Raw genomic sequence first — 18,940 nt, forward strand, 5'->3', positions numbered from 1 at the left:
CCACTGAAATCTTCTATTGAAATCTCATTGTTTGGTTATGTTTATAATTTATTAGGTTTATTTTAGAAACTGGCAGCTCTCTAGTCTCAGTTATTTTACCCATCTGCAAAATGAAGATAATATCATTTGTCTTCATTATAAGCAATTTGCCAGATACTCAAAATATATGGGGAAAACAAAGTATTATTGTGATTATATTGGGATCTGACTTTCTTCATGTTTTACAACATAGGTCTTTTAGCTCAAGATTGATGACACTGTAGCAGTTCAGAGATGGAAATGAAGAACATATGTAGCGACTATTAGCAAAACATGAACTTAGCCCAGGAAAGCATGAGAAAGAAACTCAAGATTGCCCCACCTTGTTTCACTTTAATATAAGAGGGAAAGTAGAATTCTTTCAAGAATTTATTATTATAGTCTACTACAGAGTTGTAGTATTTCTTGTGATGTTCATTTTCTGACCTGGCCTATACCAGACTTCCATATACAGCCAGCAGAGTAATCAGAATTTGGCTCACTTTTCAGTTATTTGCTTGGAACAGGGGTAGATGAATAATGAAATGTGGTTTGGAGGAGAAATTATATACAGTATGTTTAATAACAATCTGAAATTTTTGAAATAGCCTTTCATAGGCTATTCATAGGTCCATAGAGCACTGTTACATGATTGAGCTGTATATTTCTCAAAGTCATTTAGATTCTCTTTTTAGGTGAATAGAATTTTGTGGACTTTTTAGTTTATAATTGCTTATTGAATATTATTAGCTTCCTTGAATTTTCATAAAAGGGGAATATAAGTCTTCTAATTAATATGTAAATAATAATCTGTAAAAATCACTCATTGCTTAGGACAGGATTTCACATAAGTATTTTTCAGCAGCAAAGCAAGGAAACCTCTCAGATTAGAAATCATATTCAATTTAACAGATGTCTGAACTGCAGTCCTAAAGTTAACCATGAGGTATAAGGCAGTCCTCGCTTAGCAACCTCAGTTGGGACCAGCAATTCAGTCACTAAGCCTCGTGGTTGTTAACTGAAACATCAAATGTCTATGACTTAGTTTTGCGTACAATTTTACTTCTGCCTTCTCTATTAACTCTGGTTGTCGCAAAATATGTGAGTAGCCATCCTGTGATCATGAGACCCTGCAGTGATTTTTTAAAAACATCATTGTAATTTTGAACAGTCGCTAAACAAGTTTTACCTGTATAGGTTTGTTGAGTAGTTCTTCTTCAAGTATATAAGAAGTTTAAATTTCTGAAAATTAAATGAGTATTTATTTTATAAGCAACCATAATGGCGATTGTTAGGTAATTTTAAAAATAAATTAATATTGTGAACATTTGTTTTTTAAACATCCGAGTGTTTATAAATACTAGTTTAATTGATTAAATATTTTGATCAATTAAATGTTGTTAATGGAAACTTTCAGTGTAGTTGCATCATTACACATTTGAGAGTTAATGAATCATAATCCACCAGATGGAGTCTGGTAGCTGGGTTTTGTTTGTTTGTTTGTTTGTTTGGCAGTCTAGAATTGATAGAAAGTGACTGGCTCAAAATCACCAGCCAGCTTCCATGATAAAAAGAACATAACCATGCTTCTAGTCCAGCTCTTTAACCACTATGCCATGCTGGTTCATGAGACCCAGTGTATATATGTGCATATGTGTTTGCCGGTATTTGCCAGAAAGCCAGGATGGAGAAGGAGGGCAACAAAACTGAATTGAGATGAAGAGCGGGCTCAATGGACAGGGAAGAATAAAACCCTGTTCAGACATTACAACAAGGATTAAAAGCAGCTCAGTACACATTCCCTTTTAATCACTAAGCTAAGTCTATCAGACCTGAGCGGCAGAAAAAGTTAGATTTTCTGCAATAAATGGTCATTCAGATTTGGTAGCCCTACATAAGCTAATTTTGAAGGCATCCATGCTTTTCAGTCACAATATCAGCAGTAATTCACACACTTGCCAATTCCTTTATTTTCAATAGTTTTACTCTTATCTGTGATATAAGACTATCACATTATTTAAGTAATAAGCAAACTTTTGCTACCTTATAAATATTAGGGGAGATCAAGTCTTAGAAACAGTTGTCTTCAGAGAGTGCTCTGCCAAATCATAAGATTTTCAGTTGTTTTTGTGAAATTTTTATATATTGGATATTAATCAGTAGTTCAAGCAGGACTAAGTAAACCTATGAAATTATAGTCCATGGGCTCTTTATCCATAAGTTGCAACTATGGTAACAGGTATCCCTCAAGTAACCGAATAAACTCTTTAGCCAAGTTCGCTGGGAATCATAGTGCAATGCACTAGAGCAGTGATGGCTAACCTTTTCTGGACCGATTGCCCAAAGTGTGCAAATGCAAGTGAGTGTGCCTGAACCCCCAAAATGCAGTGCACATGCATGCATGGCCCCCTGCAAGCACCCTGTGCATGCATACACACCCACGCATGTGCTCCACGCATGCTCACGCACCCCCACACACGCCCCAGCGTGTGCGCAGGAGGGACCCAAAGACCAGCTGGCCGGCGGGAGATGCACGCGCATGAGCAGCTGAGCTGAACTGGGGCAACGGCTTGCATGCCATCAGAGAGGGCGCTGCGTGCCACCTCTGGCATGCATGCCATAGGTTCGCCATCACAGCACTAGAGGGACAATAGGAAGGCTGCTTTAACAGTTCAGAATACAAGCCCTGAATCATAGGTTGTGGGTCTGAAATGAAATGTTTTTTTATTTTTTTAGTGTTTTCTGCTATAGTATTCATATTTCTGTCTGCCCTTTGCTTCAACAACTTTAATGGTCTTCATTCAGTAAAATGCTGAAAATTATTCCGCTTCTGGCAATACTTTCTTGCATTGTTTCAGTGTGTTGTATTCCTGGTATGACTCCTTTTATACTAGATGTTGTGGCTTTTGTTTTTTTTGTGTGTATCTCAAGTACTATAAAACATGTATAGAAAGGAATAGCTATAGGGAAATAATTCTTTGACCTTTCTCTGTCACAGGTGGGCTATGGCAACCAGGTGGGCTTTGCCATCCAGTATGCAAAAAGAAAGCTTTGGCATGGCTTTATCTTCTTTTGAAGCTTGTTCCACATTTGAGTACCCTTGATTGAGAAAGCCTTATCTCCTTTCCTCACAAAGTTTGGCCCAAACATTTCAGCAAAGCTCTCTCCCAAAAGAGTATTATAATCTCTGAGGATAAGTCTCTCCCTTCCTGCGTTGAGCATAGTAGCTACTGGAAACCACTTGTCAATCCATCTAATAGGAAAGTCACCTGTCTTTTGTTAATAAGCAACAAGATGCCTCATGAGTTAGAGTATTGGCCCTGGCCAAGCATAAACATTCTTCTAAAATAATACGTTTATTAGAACCTAGGCAATATTTCTCATTTCTTTAATGAAAGGTATTAACTTTCATTGTTCTGTACCACCTTTTTAAAATAAGCTGCAAGTGAAGAGGAAATGAAAAAGCAGAGCTGGGGATTAACAGATTCATCCATCCCTAATTATGAGGAACCATTTCTTATCTTTTGGTTTTTGTTCTTCTGCCATTTGAAATACTTTCCTTTCCATGTTCTTACTAACAATTTGGGAGAGAGTTGTAGCTCAGTGGTAGAGCCAGAGCTTTACATTTTGAGGGTGCCAAATTCAATCTACATGTAGGGTTAGAAAAAAGTATGGAGAAGTGCTGCCAGACTTACAGGACTAAGTTAAATGAAGCAAGTATCTTAGTAAAAAGCAATATTGCTTCATTTATTATATGGAATGTATACAGTTAACTTTGTTTTCTCACTTGATTCTACTTATATATTTGGAAGCTGTCATATTATCATTAACTGGAAACAATGTTGGCTATTAGGATTTATAGCTTCAATTTATTGGATTAAAAAGATGATGGAAAAAATGTAGTATATTATGTTTTTTTCTTTCTTTGAGTATCCTTGATTAGTTGTTATATTTTATACCTTTCGGAAAGGGTGCAGGTTATCAAGCTCAGTTGTATTTTTAAAAAAATGTTAGATGATTCAGTCCCTTCTAATTTTTAATATACAAATACTTTGGATTTCTTACAGAGCTTTCTGGGGTGCTGCATCAGTGTCACGTTTTGGCATCAGAAATGGTCCATTTCATTCATCAAATGCAGTATTATATTACATTTGAGGTACCCTTCAACCAACCATTTTGTAGTCTGTTTTGTTTTTTGTTTTGAAGAGGAGAAATGTGTATAGTGCCGTGCAGAGTAAAGAGTGTGCTAAATAGAGTTTCTGAAGGAAGAACATTATTATACTGAATTCTTAAAATTATGCCTTAGATCCTGGAATGTTCATGGGATGAACTGTGGAACAAGGTCCAACAAGCTCAGGATCTAGATCACATCATTGCAGCTCATGAAGTCTTCCTAGATACCATCATATCTCGCTGTTTGCTGGACACTGATTCAAGAGTAAGCCTTTTCTCTATTTAAACATTATTTCTGTGATGATTATGTTCATCGCTCCCTTTTCTTCATTTAGCAATGTGTGCAGTATAATGTTTATTCAGAAGTGAAATCCTACTATTCCATAATAACAGAGCTTAGAATTGCACACCTGGATTGAGTCTATTTTAGCATTAAATGTAATATTTGTGGGTGTAGGATGTTATTTTTACATTTCACAATTTCTTATAGATGCTTCTCAACCAGCTCCGAGCTGTTTTTGATCAGATTCTTGAATTTCAAAATGTGCAAGACGCAATGTACCGAGCCGCCTTAGAGGAATTGCAGCTACGCTTGCAGTTTGAGGAAAAGAAAAAGGAACGAGAACTTGAGGTATAGCTCCTTTCTATGGCATTCTATGGCATAAACTTGTATTTTAATGATACTCAAATGAAACAACTTCTTTTGTTCTTTTTCCTGAAAAGTAATGAACAAAAAGTAGACACAGTGTAGAAAGATGCAATTGTATGTATGTATGTACAGTATGTATGCATGTTACTCAGAAGTAAATCCATTATATTCACTAGAGTTTTTAAAAATATGCTATACTGATCACCTTATATTCCTTTATAAATTAAATGCAAATTATTATACTGGGAACCCAAAAGGGCATTGCAGTAGAAGTTTAATTCTTAATTTCCCACAAAAATGTTCATGTAGGTTGATCAATCCTTTGACAAGAAATATGTATCTGGTGTCTTTAGTTCATGATTGTTAAACTGTTTCCAGAGAATTTCTGCTGATTTTCTGTCCTCCGGGGTTAAGAAACCATCAAGCAAATTTATGACTTTGTCCCATGATAATTAATCTAAAAAAATCAGTGTACTCTTTTGTGTAACAAAGGATACAAAGGAATAAATGTGCACCTGTTGATTTATCACCCTACTTTTTTAAAATTGCATTCTAAAGGGTGAATGGGGAGTAACAGCTTCAGAACAAGAAGAAGAGATGAAAAGAATGAAAGAGTTTGAAGACTCAATACCGAAAATGTGCTCACAGCTGCGACTACTTACTCATTTCTATCAGGTATTTTTGTTTAAATTAAGAACATTTGATATGAATGGATTAGTACTAAGTATCTTTGCCTAAAGTAATATTTTAATGCAGCATTATACAGACCATTTTATGACTTGTAATTGGGTGGAAATAGTAAAACCTCATGCTATATGATTCCATTATGACTGATAAAATTGGTAAACAGGATGTATTCTTAGAAGAGTAAACAAAAACATCACAAAGATTGTCCATATATCTGGCTGCTTACATAACTCATTATATTATGGATTTATATCAGATCATTACTGCTGTAGATAGATATTACTATATCATCATTGAAGTGTTTTCTTGAAATAGATGTCACAACCACGATGGCACTAATTTCATTGAGCTAATTTTGCTATTTCTTGAATTGCTTTTCTACATTAAAAACTATACAACAGTTCCAATAGCATCTACGCCGGGAAGATGATCTTCCTTGTTTCCGGCGTGCGCATGTGCAACCGCCAGTTGGTCAGTGCCAGAAGCCGGAACACCAGGTGGCCGGTGTGCATGCACACGCTGGAAACCGGAAGAACAGCTGCCCTGTGTGCACATGTGCACCGGCCGGCTGCTCTTCAGGTTTTCGGCACTCCTGTACGCGTGAAGACCAGCTGACGGGCGCACCAGAACCCAGAAGAGCAATGGGCAACGGCTCGTGTGCCTGGAGAGATGGCTCTGCATGCTACTTCTGGCATGCATGCCATAGGTTCGCCATCACGGCTCTATGGAAAGAAAGTTGGACTTTGATGAAACAGGATAACAAAAGTACTGATAGTTTTGAACTTTATTTTTTTTGTAGTAAGTTTTTATTTTATTTTTTAGCATACAATTTTTATAGCATACAAAAATTCCAATTTCAATTGAACAGTGTGTTGTCTAGAAACAAATGATTTTAGGAAATAATCAAAGTGTTTACAACAATATTCATTGCATTAATATCAATTATATTAGTATTAATAATAATAATAATAATCATACTATTTGTTTAACCAACTTAACATATCTTCCTTATATCACTGATCCTTCCATAGATTTCCCTGCTTCTAGCTCCTGCTTTTGTCAGCTAGCCATTGATAAAATAAGTCCCAAGTCAAAAAATATTCAGTTTCTTTCTTTTCCTTAATTGTAAGTGTTAGCTTATCCATTTCTACACATTCTAATATTTTTCTAATCAGATCTTCATCTCTTGGAATCTCTTCATTTTTCCATTGTTGTGCAAATAGTATTCTCGCTGCAGTCAATACATGTAAAATCAGATATACATTCCCTTTGTTATACTTGTCTGGTAAGATGCCCAACAAAAATGTCTCTGGTTTCAAATCTATATGTTGTTTTATGATTTTTTCCAGCCATGTGTATATTTTTGTTCAATATTTTTTTGTTTTTTGACATGTCCACCACAGATGATAGTATGAACCAGGTATCCGGTGACATCTTCAACATTTTGCAGATTTATCCTTAAACATCTTTGCTAACCTTGAGGGTGGAAAATGCCATCTATAAAACATTTTATAAAGATTTTCTTTATATGCAGTAGACATTGTTAATTTATAATTTCTATCCCATAATTTCTGCCATTTATCTAAGTCAATCGAATAGCAAAAAATTTTAGCCCATACTATCATTGTCTCTTTTACTTGTTCCTCTTCTATCTTAATACTTAACAAATAGCTATATATTTTCTTTATTAATTTTTCATCTGTCCCTGTTAATATCTGATCTAATTCTGTTAATTCTTTATTTAAACCATACATTTTAACATTCTTCTCGTATCTAGATTGTATCTGCACATATGACCACCATGTTATCTCAATCCCTTGATCACTCAGTTCCTGTTTAGTTTTAAGTTCCCCCTTTTCATTTAAAATATCTTTATATCTGGTAACCTTCTCTATATCAATTTGGATAAATCAGTGCCTCCATTGTGGAGAGCCAGACCGGTATTTTCTTTCTTTCATTCTTTCACCCAAGTAAGTATTGAAGCCTGGTAATACAATTCACAATCGGTTGCCCAAAACCACCTCTATTTTTAGAATCTTGCAACATTTTCAAACTTATCCTTGCTTTTTCCCTTGCCAAATATATTTTAATATTGTTTTATTTAATTCTTCAAAATATTCCCCCCTCCCAGTTTTATTGGTATAGTTTGAAATAAATATAGTAAACTTGGCAAGATATTCATTTTTATAGTGACTACTCTTCCCATCAGTGATAATTATAGATTTTTCCACTTCTCCAAATCCATTTTAATTTGTTGCACCAATTTATAATAATTACTTTCTTTAATCATTACACACCCTGCCATTAGTTGAACTCCTAAATATTTAACTTTCTTGACTATCTATATACCTATTTTTCTCGTTAGTTCTTTTTTCTGTGTGTCTATAACATTTTAAACTATTATTTTGGTTTTTTCTTTGTTTATTTTCAGTCCTGCAACTTCACCATATTCTTCTATTTTCCTAATTAGTTTAAGTCCATTTTCTTGTGGGTCTTCCAAGATAAAGATCAAATCATCTCTGAATGCCTGTAATTTATATTGTTCCTTTTTTATTTCCATATCTTTAATTTCTGTATCTTATCTAATATTTCTATTTAACACTTCCAATAATAATATCAATAGTAAAGGAGATAGTGGACATCCTTGTCTTGTGCCTTTTTTATATTAAAATTCTCTGTCGTATCTCCATTTACCATTACCTTTGCCGTTTGTTTATGGTATATTGCCTTTATCATATTAATAAATCTCTCACCAAAGTCCACAGTTTCTAGTTGTAACAGCATAAATTGCCAATTTACGTTGTCAAATGCTTTCTGTGCATCTAAGAAGATCAACGCCATTTGTTTTCCCAAGATGTGCTTCGTAATAATCTAATGTATTTAAAATCATTCTCATATTGTTTTTAATCTGCCTCGTAGGCAAGAAGCCATTTTGGTCTGAAAGTATAAATTCATTTACAAACCTTTTTAGTCTCTCTGCCATTATTGAAGCGTATAATTTATAATCAGCATTCAGTAAAGATATGGGCCTATAGTTGTTTATCTGCATTAAATCTAATTCTTCTTTCGGAATCAGAGTAATATTTCTTTCTATCCATGAATTTAGTACCTTCGCATTAATCAATACTTCATTATAAACTTCCAACATTGATGGGCCTAGAGTAACTTGTAAACATTTGTAAAATTCTGCCGGCAGCCTATCTGGTCCTGGTGTTTTATTGCTCTTTTGTCTCTTAATCGCTTCTGACAATTCCATCATTGATACTCGTTCATTTAACATAGCTTTCACTGTTTCTGGTACTTTAGGTACTTCTGCTTTTTCCAAGCATTCTTTAATTTCCTCTTCTGAAACTTTCTCTTGCTCATACAGCTTTTCATAATAATTTTGAATTATTTTTTTATCCTCATTTTGGTAGTATAAAGTTCCTTTCTCATCTACCAGCCTATGTATCAATTTCTTCTCTTCGCTTATTTGAATTTTCAAAAAAGTTCTGTTTAGCATTTTTGACTTTTTGTGCCAATTCTTCTTTATCTAGTAGATTTATTTTATGTTTTATTAGTTCCATTTGATTTTTTAAAAATCTTCTTGCTTGGTTCTTTCTTTAATTCTAATTCCAGTCTCTTGTGCTCTTCTGCTAATGTCTTTTTGGTTTTATTTCTTTTTCTTGTTTTTTCCCCTGTATATGTTATAGCCAGGCCCTGAAAATATGCCTTAGCATTGTCCCATTCATTTTGTAATGAAGTTTCTTCTTTTCTGTTCTCTTTGAAAAAAAAGTCCATTTTTCCCCCATACTTTGTATAAATGCCTTGTCTTTTAGTATCGCCATTTTCTCTTTTCTCCTTTCCACTGAACTCCAGTTGGATTATGATTTGCCCTATTTCTTGCACATTTGACTTTAACTCCGGTGACATCCATATCTCCGGTGACATCCATATCTATTCTTGACCAGGACATATGTCTATTTAAATAAAATGACTATTAATTTCTTTTAGGATTTATTCTAAAAATAAATATCTATTCAATAAGATTGAATACCTATTTTTTCCGTTATTTTAAAGAACATTTTTGGAAGCGTTTTTCTAGCTTTTTTACTTACTTTACTACTTTTATAGTCCAATTCTGCGTCTATAATTGCATTGAAATATACCAAACAAATATTTTCATATTCCAATTCAGTAATTTTCTTATGCAATTTTTCATAAAAAATTGCTTGTTTATAATTTGGTACATATATTGCTACCAAAAGTATTTGTTTATAGTTCATTGTTACCTCCACCATCAATATTCTCCCCTCTTCATCTGCAAAAAATTGTCTTGCTTTTATTGTTTCTTTAATAGATAAAACCATCCCTCTTTTCTTTTGTTGTGCTAATGAGGAGTATAGTTTCCCAATTTTAGGATATTCCAATAATTTATTGTGTTGTTTTTTTGATGTGGACCTCTTAAAGACAAATAAAATCTAATTTTAACTTTCCTAATCTGTTAAAAGTCCTTTTCCTTTTCATAGGAGAATTCAGTCCATTTATATTAATTGACAGTAGTTTTATTTCATCTTCCATAGTTTTACTTATAGATAGATCTTGTCGTTCTGGTCGCTCTTATTTCTCTCTTTTTATCTTTTTATCTTTCTTGTTCTTAACCTTCTTGTTCTGCTCTCTCTTTAATTCTGTTTCATCTTTTTGTTGTACATTTCTTCCTCCTGATGCTTCTTCCTGTTTCTTGTCATCTATCATAAGATGAAACATTTTGAACATTGCTCTCATTCTTCAATTTAGAAATTGCTTTTTTTCATTTCTGGTTTATTTTCATTGGAGCTCTTCTTAAATACAGTAAGTTTTGATGTGGCTTCTTTTTTCATCACTAAAGAAACTGGTTATATTATTCCTTTTTCTTTAACCACTGTTTTGGACCTTTCCCCTATCCAAAAATGTTTTGTTTTCTTAAGGCTTATTTATTTCTTTGCGATATCCTCTTTCTTTTTGAGATACCTTTTCTTTCATCTCCTATTAATTTAATATGGGGATTTTTATTTAAAACAAATTAACCTGCTATCATGACTCCATTTAAAATAGCTTTTAGAACAGGGTCTTTAACTTTCCATCTCCTGAGGCAGCTATGAGTAAACCTGATCTATGCCCACATTTCATCATCTTCTAAAGGAAATTCTCCTTAGCCCCGTCTGTCCTTTTTTTCAACAATCAATGAGTTTTCTGACCTTAGATTATATGTAAAATGTTAATGTTTCCTCTAAAACAGTGCTTCCCAAACTTTTTCTTCATTACTCAAAACTGCTTATTTGAAAGTCCTTTTTACCCAATGTAGGTAAAACAGTCAGTTTAAATGTCCCTGTTGTGATTGGGTAATGTGTTCATATGTTATTACTTCAAAACAAAACAAAACAAAACAAAAAAACCCCCCAAACCTAATATCCAATATACCTAGGTTTGGGAAGCACTGCTCTAAAGAAATTAAAATTCATTTTAACTTGCTTATAAACTGATAATTTGAAGAGTCAGCTTGTTCCTTTCAGATTTCCTTAGCAGATTTCAGCTAACTTCTCATGGAATCAATTTCATAAATTCCTCTTTTTGAACTTTCTCTTAGCAGCTTTTCAATACTGTTCAGGAAAGTATGTGGTAAAGTCTTTAAGGTGTGATATTAATAGGATGTTCCACTTCTAATTGAAACACTTCCCTCTCATATCTCTTCCTCTGGTTCCTTCAGCTTTTCTGTTTTGTTGAAGTAATCTGACTGGCTGTGGCTATGCTGGTTCTCCTTTGGATATCCTAAATATTGCCATCTTTCAGTTCCCCATCCCTTTCTGTACACTTTCTAGCAATGTTGCTTATTTGGTGAAAAGCCTCATCACTTTTGCCCTCGCTGTGAGAAAGGAAGCCTCTCTCTTCACCTTCCAATTGCCTTGGTTATTCTCCAAGGTATGACTTCCATAACTGTTAGGTCTTATGTCAAGGATCTGTTTTCTGCCCTTGTCCTTTCCAATTATAGCGTCTCCAACAAGTTTTCTCTCACAAATTGTTCAATTATTCTGTTTTCCACTGAGCTCTTATTTTGGGTCGCTAACATCTAGTGTAACAGCTCAAAACCTCCCTGTGGTGGTCACCACATGCTGCATGCCCTCTTTTCTGGTTTTCCTTATTTTTCTTTCTCATTTCAAAAATTAAAAGCCGAATCCCCTTAGCCAGGGATTTCTTTAAAGGAAAGGAGTTATTGGTTTTACAGCCATCACCAATCCATTTTTTAACTTGGAAATAATTTTGTTTTTCTTCTTTATTTCTTTAGATGGATCTGAGGTAACAAGTTGGGTGGGGAAGAGAGAGAACAGTACAGTTGGTTTTACATGAGTAGAGAAAGGAATTGGATGAGCTTTTATTAAATAATTTAAAATGAGCTTATGTTATATGATTTTTGTAATGAGATTAATACTTTTTGAAATGTGACTGTTAACCTGGCACTCAGTATGAGACCCTTGATTTGAAGTTACATATAACCTGCTTTAGGGTAGTATTTAGTACCACTATTGCATTAAAATTATCTATTTCTTCTGATCTTTTTTCCTTTTCCTTTCAGGGCATTGTACAGCAGTTCTTGGTGCTCCTGACTACCAGTTCTGATGAAAGCCTCCAATTTCTTAGCTTTAGACTGGATTTCAATGAACATTATAAAGCCAGAGAACCGAGGCTTCGGGTATCTTTGGGCACTAGAGGGCGGCGTAATTCACACATATGATTTTTTTTTCCTGCAGCAAACATAACCAGGATCGCTCAAAGTGTAACTGTTGTTGGATGTAGCAGTGATGGTTGACAGTATGAAACCAAATGGCATGCAGTAGTGTTTGTCATTCTTGCAAACAACCTGTTTTCAGACATGTGGTTGTGCAACACCAGTAGAGAAAGCAAAAAAGTTTCCTTTCTGTATTTAATAAGTGTTACAACTAAGTGGATTTAAATTGTTTCAGTTTTCTTAAGATACTGAAAAATCACTATATTTTGTTTGGACCACCTGAGGAACCATCCACTGTAATTTTATATTTGTCTTTAGGGCATCATTTCCACTTAAAGTAAGCACTGTTCCCAGGTTTCCATTTGAACTTGGAAACCAGTTTTATGAAAATTTGCTGCTGGTCAAAAATATGTATCCAAGGTGTTTGTTTGTTTGGATTTTTTTTTAGTGGGGAAAATATGTCACATAAATTACTTACATTAATATTTTCAGCATTTTCAAAGCAATGATTTATTTTTCCAGAAAATTTTTAACTGCTTATACAGAAACATATTAGAAACATAACATGCACAAATATCCTAAAATAAAGAATTCAGTGCTCTCAAGTGATTAAAATTGTAAATATGAAATAGATGTGAATGAAGTATTTTGTGTTCAAATCGGATGTATGCAAAATTAATTTGGATATTGAAGACTACTTATTTCTCTTTCCTTGCCTATTTTTTCATTGTAAATATTTATATATTGCTGTCCAAATATTACAGGGAAACACTTTTGTAAAGAAGCCACTATATATCAAGTCATTCAATTATCCATTTGTTATATTCACAGATAAAATCTTAGAAAATAAACACAATTATCTTTCAAACACTTTATCTGTTTCTTCTAACTGGAAAAGTGCCTGTTCTTAAAAAAACAATTATATAATAAAATTAGTTTTGAATGTATAGGCCTTTCTTTTCTTTACTTTGTCTGATAGCTTTTCAGAATACATAATATGTCTCAAAAATGGGAATGCCTGACTCTAAACTGAGTTCATATTGAGGCCTCTGTATGGATTTCCTAGATGAGCTAAATTTCAGTATCATAGGCTACAGAGCCAAGGGTATCTTGTCATTATTTTTGATTCTCTGAAAAAAAGTATTTTTTTCTGAATTTGTTTTATTTATAGTAGGAATTTTTAAATAGAAAAAAGCAACCCCTCCCCAAATCTCTGTATTCTTCCCTATATTTCCAATTCTTTTTCACCTCACATGTATCAGATGTATCAATATCCATCTTTTGTTTCAACAGTGTTTCAATTTATCCAAAATGTTCAATATGTGTGCAGTTTTGCTTTGCTTACATGTCACAAAAAGTTATTTGTCATTGCAGAGTGCGTTACATTAGTTAGGCCCACTTTCCTAATTTGAAAAGTGCCAGATAAAGAATGTGAGCAAATATTATAATTAAATTAACTTGTGCTTTAATTGGGCAAATCCAAGAAGCTAGATTAGCAACTCCTACAACTCGAAAGTATAAAACTACTTTTATTATTCCTAAGCATGATTGCAGTATGATTGACCGGCATACTATAGGGTTTCATCATGATTACTCTTGGTAAAAACATTTGGACTAAATGCTTCTGGGCATTGGTTACATAGAATAAATAACTCTTTACTATTCACTTGCTTTTCTAGTCAGAGTATGAATCTGTACCAGAACCGTATTTCTGATGCTGAAAACACGTACACTCTGTGCCATCAAACTGGGACATTTTTGATTCATTAAAGTTTTTGTTTATATTTGGAGCAATGAAATTATCTGATGAAGGATCATGAACCCAATTTAAACTGTTGTAATACTGATGTTTAGATAACAGAGCAGTGTGTGCTCTTTTGGGTTGTGTGGATTTTGGACGACTCCTGGAGGATAAATAATGGTCTGTTTTTTTTCTGTGAGGAGTACTATCTTTCTCTTGATATGTTTCATAATCCTGATTCCTGGGTGTATTATATTGTTCTAGACTATTATAGGAAGTTCTATTCAATTTGAAAGGTTTAGATTGTAGTTTGAAATTCTTGTGTGTACTATAATTAGGTGATTCCTCTAATGATTCAACATAGGGCATTAATTCTGTTGGTTTTTCTGGGCAGCTAGGGGAAGAAACAGGCTGAATCTCTAAAGGCTTTGTAACATCTTCACCATCTGTTGAAAGAAAAATTCCTGGTGGTGAGCAATTATTGTTATTGTGATTTTCTATGTCAATAGTGTTGTAGGCTGATGTTTTTGGCTCCAGTGGTATCATATTGTTTGTTTCTGATTCCTCAATTTTTTCTGATTCTTCATGTTTGTCTGATTCCTTATTTTTGACAAATTCTTTCTCCTTGTCAGATTCTTCCTTCTTGTCAGTGTTAGCATTTGCTATAATTGGCTTCCTAAAATGATAAAGGAATAATTTTAAACAAAACTTTTTTTATAAATAATTCTTATAATAACTTGGGAACAACCTCAGCTAAAAGACCACTACTGAATAGATTGCAAATGATGAAACTTATCTTTCCCCCTGTCTTTTCCAAGAATGGAAGGTAATCTTTAATCAAGTTGCCATTTTTCTTATGATTATGATTCCCCCATTTCATTATCAGCCCTAAGGGAGAGGGGTTGTTGCATATGAAAGATTCCTAGCTGGCAGAAGGGTGTTCTGAAGACTGCATTTGACATGCAAGAAATATATGATGGATAGATAAACATTTAATAAGCCCATACAAAATACTTATATTTACTTCCCGCTTCTCACGAGACAGCTTTTTATGCTTAACATCATGAAGTTTAGGCCAAGAGACAAGGCTCAAGGCCCTAGAAAGGAGCATCATGGATGAACTGGGATGTCCTCCTCCTACAGGATATTCAATCTCAATGTCTGAGTTTTACATGGCTGAGTTGCATTTGATCGGCAGTCTCTACTACTGCATCAATTTGACCTAACATGTTATGTCTATGTTAAAAATATATAAATGGTAAGGAGGTGTTAGGATGGGAGTTCTTATGATACAGAATGACAGTGATAGGAGGGGAGAAGAGAATGAAACAATAACTTACTGCTTCTTCACAAACAATGAATTGTATATGTGCACAAGGACTATCACTGCTAAGATCAAGCCAGAAACAGCTACACAGGCAACAATGATGTGCTTTAGTAGTTGTTTAAGATCTGCAGCCTTTGCTCTTTTTTTATCCTGAATACCTAAAGGGATATAATAGATGACACAGAATAGTAGATCATATTTTCCATCATGTAACACTGACCCATCATATGTGTGCTGTAATTCATGAAAACATTTTTGTAGAAAACTTGCTGATACTTTTAAGCATTTAAAGTCAGATCACCCATTTGATTCACTTCATGTAAAGCAATGGCCCCCAATCTCCGGACCATGCCCCAATACCGGGCCATGGCCCATTTGGCGGGCAAGCATGTGTAGCTCCACTTGCTTGAGCGATGGGCACTCACGTGTGTAAAGTTCCATTTGTGTGAATGGTGGGTGCTGGGGCGCGAAGCTCCATTTGTACAAATGCAGTCTCACATGCTCACACATGCACCTGCCACTGGGCCTGCTGTTCCACCAAGCTGGAAAGGTTGGGGACCGCTGATGTAAAGCAATGTACTACATTGTATCAGTTCTTTGCTGTTATTAAATACAGTTATGAAAAATAGTACAGGTCATCCTTGCTTACTGACTGCTCATTCAGCAACTGTTCCAAGTTACAACAGTGCTGAAAAATTTTTATAATCAGTTCTTGAGTTTGCAGCCTTACGTTTGTGATCTTTATAGCTGCCTTCCAACAAGCAAAGTCAATACAGAAGTTGGAAGTCATAAGACAAGCCATAATCATACAAAATTAAGCTTAACAATTGTGAGTGATTTGCTTCACAACTGCAACTAGAAATGATGTCATAAGTTGGGTGCATAGTCAAGTAGTGTTTCACAAGTTGCTTAGTGAAGCTACCAGTCCCAATTGTGGTCAGTGATTGAGGAATGCAGCTTATTTTAAGATCTCGCCCAGCTAATCAGTCACTGCAGTACTCATTCAGATGTTTCTGCTTCCAAGAATATTTTAAAAGCTTGGATCTTAAGTAGTAGCATTAAAGTAGCGTATAATTCAAAAGTAAACTTTACTACCCTGTTTCCCCCAAAATAAGACATCCCCTGATAATAAGCCCAATTGGGCTTTTGAGCACATGGCAATAAGGCCAAGCGCTTATTTCAGGGTTCAAAAAAATCTAAGAGAGGATCTAATTTTTGGGAAAACACGGTAGTTATCTCCACAGCAATAACAGCTTCATTACTAAATTAAATCAATAGTTCCTCAGCAAAATACCATAATTAATTTTGTAGCCTTACCTGAGAAATGCTGTAAAGAGAGGCTTTTTTTACAATCTAATGCCAAAAATCCCCCCCCCCATGTCCTTTGGAAAGACTTAATGCTGTCTTCTATAGGACTGGTTTTACTGAACTTTTCTAAGATTAATTCTTTAGCTGCAAAGTCTTTTACAGTTTGAAAAGAGTAGGGGAAGGGAAGAGAATCAGAATTCTGATGCTCATCTCAGTTGTCATGTGAGCATTAGGAAGCTCAGAAGCTTATTCCAAAGTTTGAGCCAAAGTTTAAGCCAGCATGCATAATGAATTGTAATGTAATCACTGCAGTGCCAATAAGGTTGAACAATTATGGTATTCTGAGAAAGAGTTCAGAAGGGCGTCCTATAAACAACTGTCCATTTTACCATGTACAATTTATTATAATAAATTTACCATGCACAATTTACCATTTTAACACATTTACCATGCACAATTCATTATAAGAAGTAACTCCTACGTTTCATTTGACAGTACACAATTAAATATTTGGATATTGAAAACTAATTGTACATAAACAAGGATCAAGAGATTATTGAATTTTGGATTCTTACAAATTCTACATTTTTAAGCTGACTTCCTTTATGCTTAAATTTACACTTGATTTCTATTGAAATGGGAAAAAAAGCTTTAAATATCTTCCATTGGTTATAGTCCTGCTTTTCTCATTTAATGTTGCAAGTATCTAAAAAATTTAAATTTCTTGTTAACTGTCACTTCTCAGGATTGTATTACGTTCTTCAAATACAATTAGCAAATGGAGAAAGTTTGAGTTCAGAAGTTATACAGAATATAAACAGGTTGCATGATTTTTGTATTCAGTTAATGTAAAATATCGTATTTACTGCCTGAAAGCATGCAGGTAGCTAGCAGTGCTCACTTGTGAATCTAAATCTGTTGTTTTCAGCTTTCTAAAAATGAGTTAGAATAATAATAATAATAATGTATTATATGACTGATGTTAAGAGCACTTTCATTGGCAACATTACAGGTGCATGTCTTATTTGCTTTTCACCATCCATCCAAACAATATTTTTTTCTTCATAGTAAAAGTTTGCTACAGCTCAAGATGGAGGGAAAACATTTTAACTTTAAATTTAAGAAGCTTTTTACAATTAATTTGTGATTTTTACTTTAGCAATGCCCCTGGGTGATGCAAAACTGCTGGCTTACATGTGGTTTACAATATCTTTTCACTTTGCTCTTTCATCAATATCTCTCCCCTTTATCCCCGAACAGATTTTCTCCCGTTCTTGATCTATATTCCTCTTCTTCCTCCGGAAGTAAAGTTGCAGTCCCTATATAGAAAAAAAGCTTTCCCTCAAACCCCAAAAATCCATTTTAACTGTATTCATTTTTTCCCTCTAAATAGAGGTTAAAAATGACAATTCTCCCCCAGAAATCAGTTGTATTAAGTATTTAGGAAAAGGTAGTTAGGAGATATCCTGCTATTCTTAAAGCTGTATGCTTGATTCCCTGTATTCCAAACTTGGCGGCTGAAATGCCAAGGGATGCAGGCTTCATCTAGAATTTGGATACAGTACTCCATGAGTATTTGGCTTCAGTTCCAAGCAGCAGAAGCCCAGAGAAACCAGCACACACAAAAGCTGGGCATATATTCACTAAATCTGGCATGCAGGAGTAATGCCCCAAAGCTTGCCAGCCCTTAAGCCTTTGAATGGTACAGCCACATTGCTCTGGCATCCAAAAACCAGCATTTACACTGGGGGTTGTAGCTTTTATCTCATGACAAAAATACTAATGCTATTAAAAATCTGTTTTCACTAGAGGCTGACTATATAGATGAAATATTTCTGTTAGGACTAAGCCATTTTTGCCATTTATTTTAGGCTTTACTGGGCTGTGAACAAAATTCCTGGACTTATTATATATTAGTGTCTCATAGAGCAATTCATTGCTCTACATATCCACTGTTTTATTTATCACATCAAGTACTGCTAATGGATAATGATTTGAAAAATAAAAATCTTCATATGATATGTTTTTGTCTTATACAATAAATTTTGAAACTACACCCCGTCATGGGTTTACAAAATTAAAAAGTAAAGAATGTACCTTTATGTTGTTATCTATAGCATATTGTTATCGGGAGCTTTGCATGTCATGCTTTATTAGAGGTTTAAACTTTGGCTTAAGGAACCCAACAAAAACAACAGCAACAAACCCTGCCTTGTTAATTTTGTAATTGAGGTCTAGACAAACAAATTGCCACAGCCATAGAAAAAATGTTTGTTTCTTTTCAGCTGAACACAC

At 34.3% G+C, this 18,940-nt stretch overlaps 2 protein-coding genes across 4 annotated transcripts in view; one reads left to right on the forward strand and one right to left on the reverse strand.

Annotated features, from left to right (window-relative positions):
- TUBGCP3 (tubulin gamma complex component 3) overlaps positions 1-13,216 on the forward strand; it is a 65,821-nt gene extending 52,605 nt beyond the window's left edge. For both annotated transcript variants that reach the window (XM_034418917.2, XM_034418925.3), the window contains exons 18-22: positions 4,086-4,174; positions 4,325-4,456; positions 4,682-4,822; positions 5,399-5,515; positions 12,117-13,216. In XM_034418917.2, the coding sequence (XP_034274808.2) occupies positions 4,086-4,174; positions 4,325-4,456; positions 4,682-4,822; positions 5,399-5,515; positions 12,117-12,275 (638 nt within the window). In that variant the 3' untranslated portion in view covers positions 12,276-13,216. The remainder of the gene's footprint in view (positions 1-4,085; positions 4,175-4,324; positions 4,457-4,681; positions 4,823-5,398; positions 5,516-12,116) is intronic.
- LOC117666327 (uncharacterized) overlaps positions 12,764-18,940 on the reverse strand; it is a 41,753-nt gene continuing 35,576 nt past the window's right edge. For both annotated transcript variants that reach the window (XM_087895428.1, XM_087895426.1), the window contains 2 exons: positions 15,351-15,495; positions 12,764-14,686 (listed from right to left, as the gene is read on the reverse strand). In XM_087895428.1, coding sequence (XP_087751554.1) covers positions 13,945-14,686; positions 15,351-15,495 — 887 coding nt within the window. In that variant the 3' untranslated portion in view covers positions 12,764-13,944. The remainder of the gene's footprint in view (positions 14,687-15,350; positions 15,496-18,940) is intronic.

Source organism: Pantherophis guttatus, chromosome 5 (assembly GCF_059756535.1).
Source record: "Pantherophis guttatus breed Tessera chromosome 5, ASM5975653v1, whole genome shotgun sequence".
Lineage (NCBI taxonomy): Eukaryota > Metazoa > Chordata > Lepidosauria > Squamata > Colubridae > Pantherophis > Pantherophis guttatus.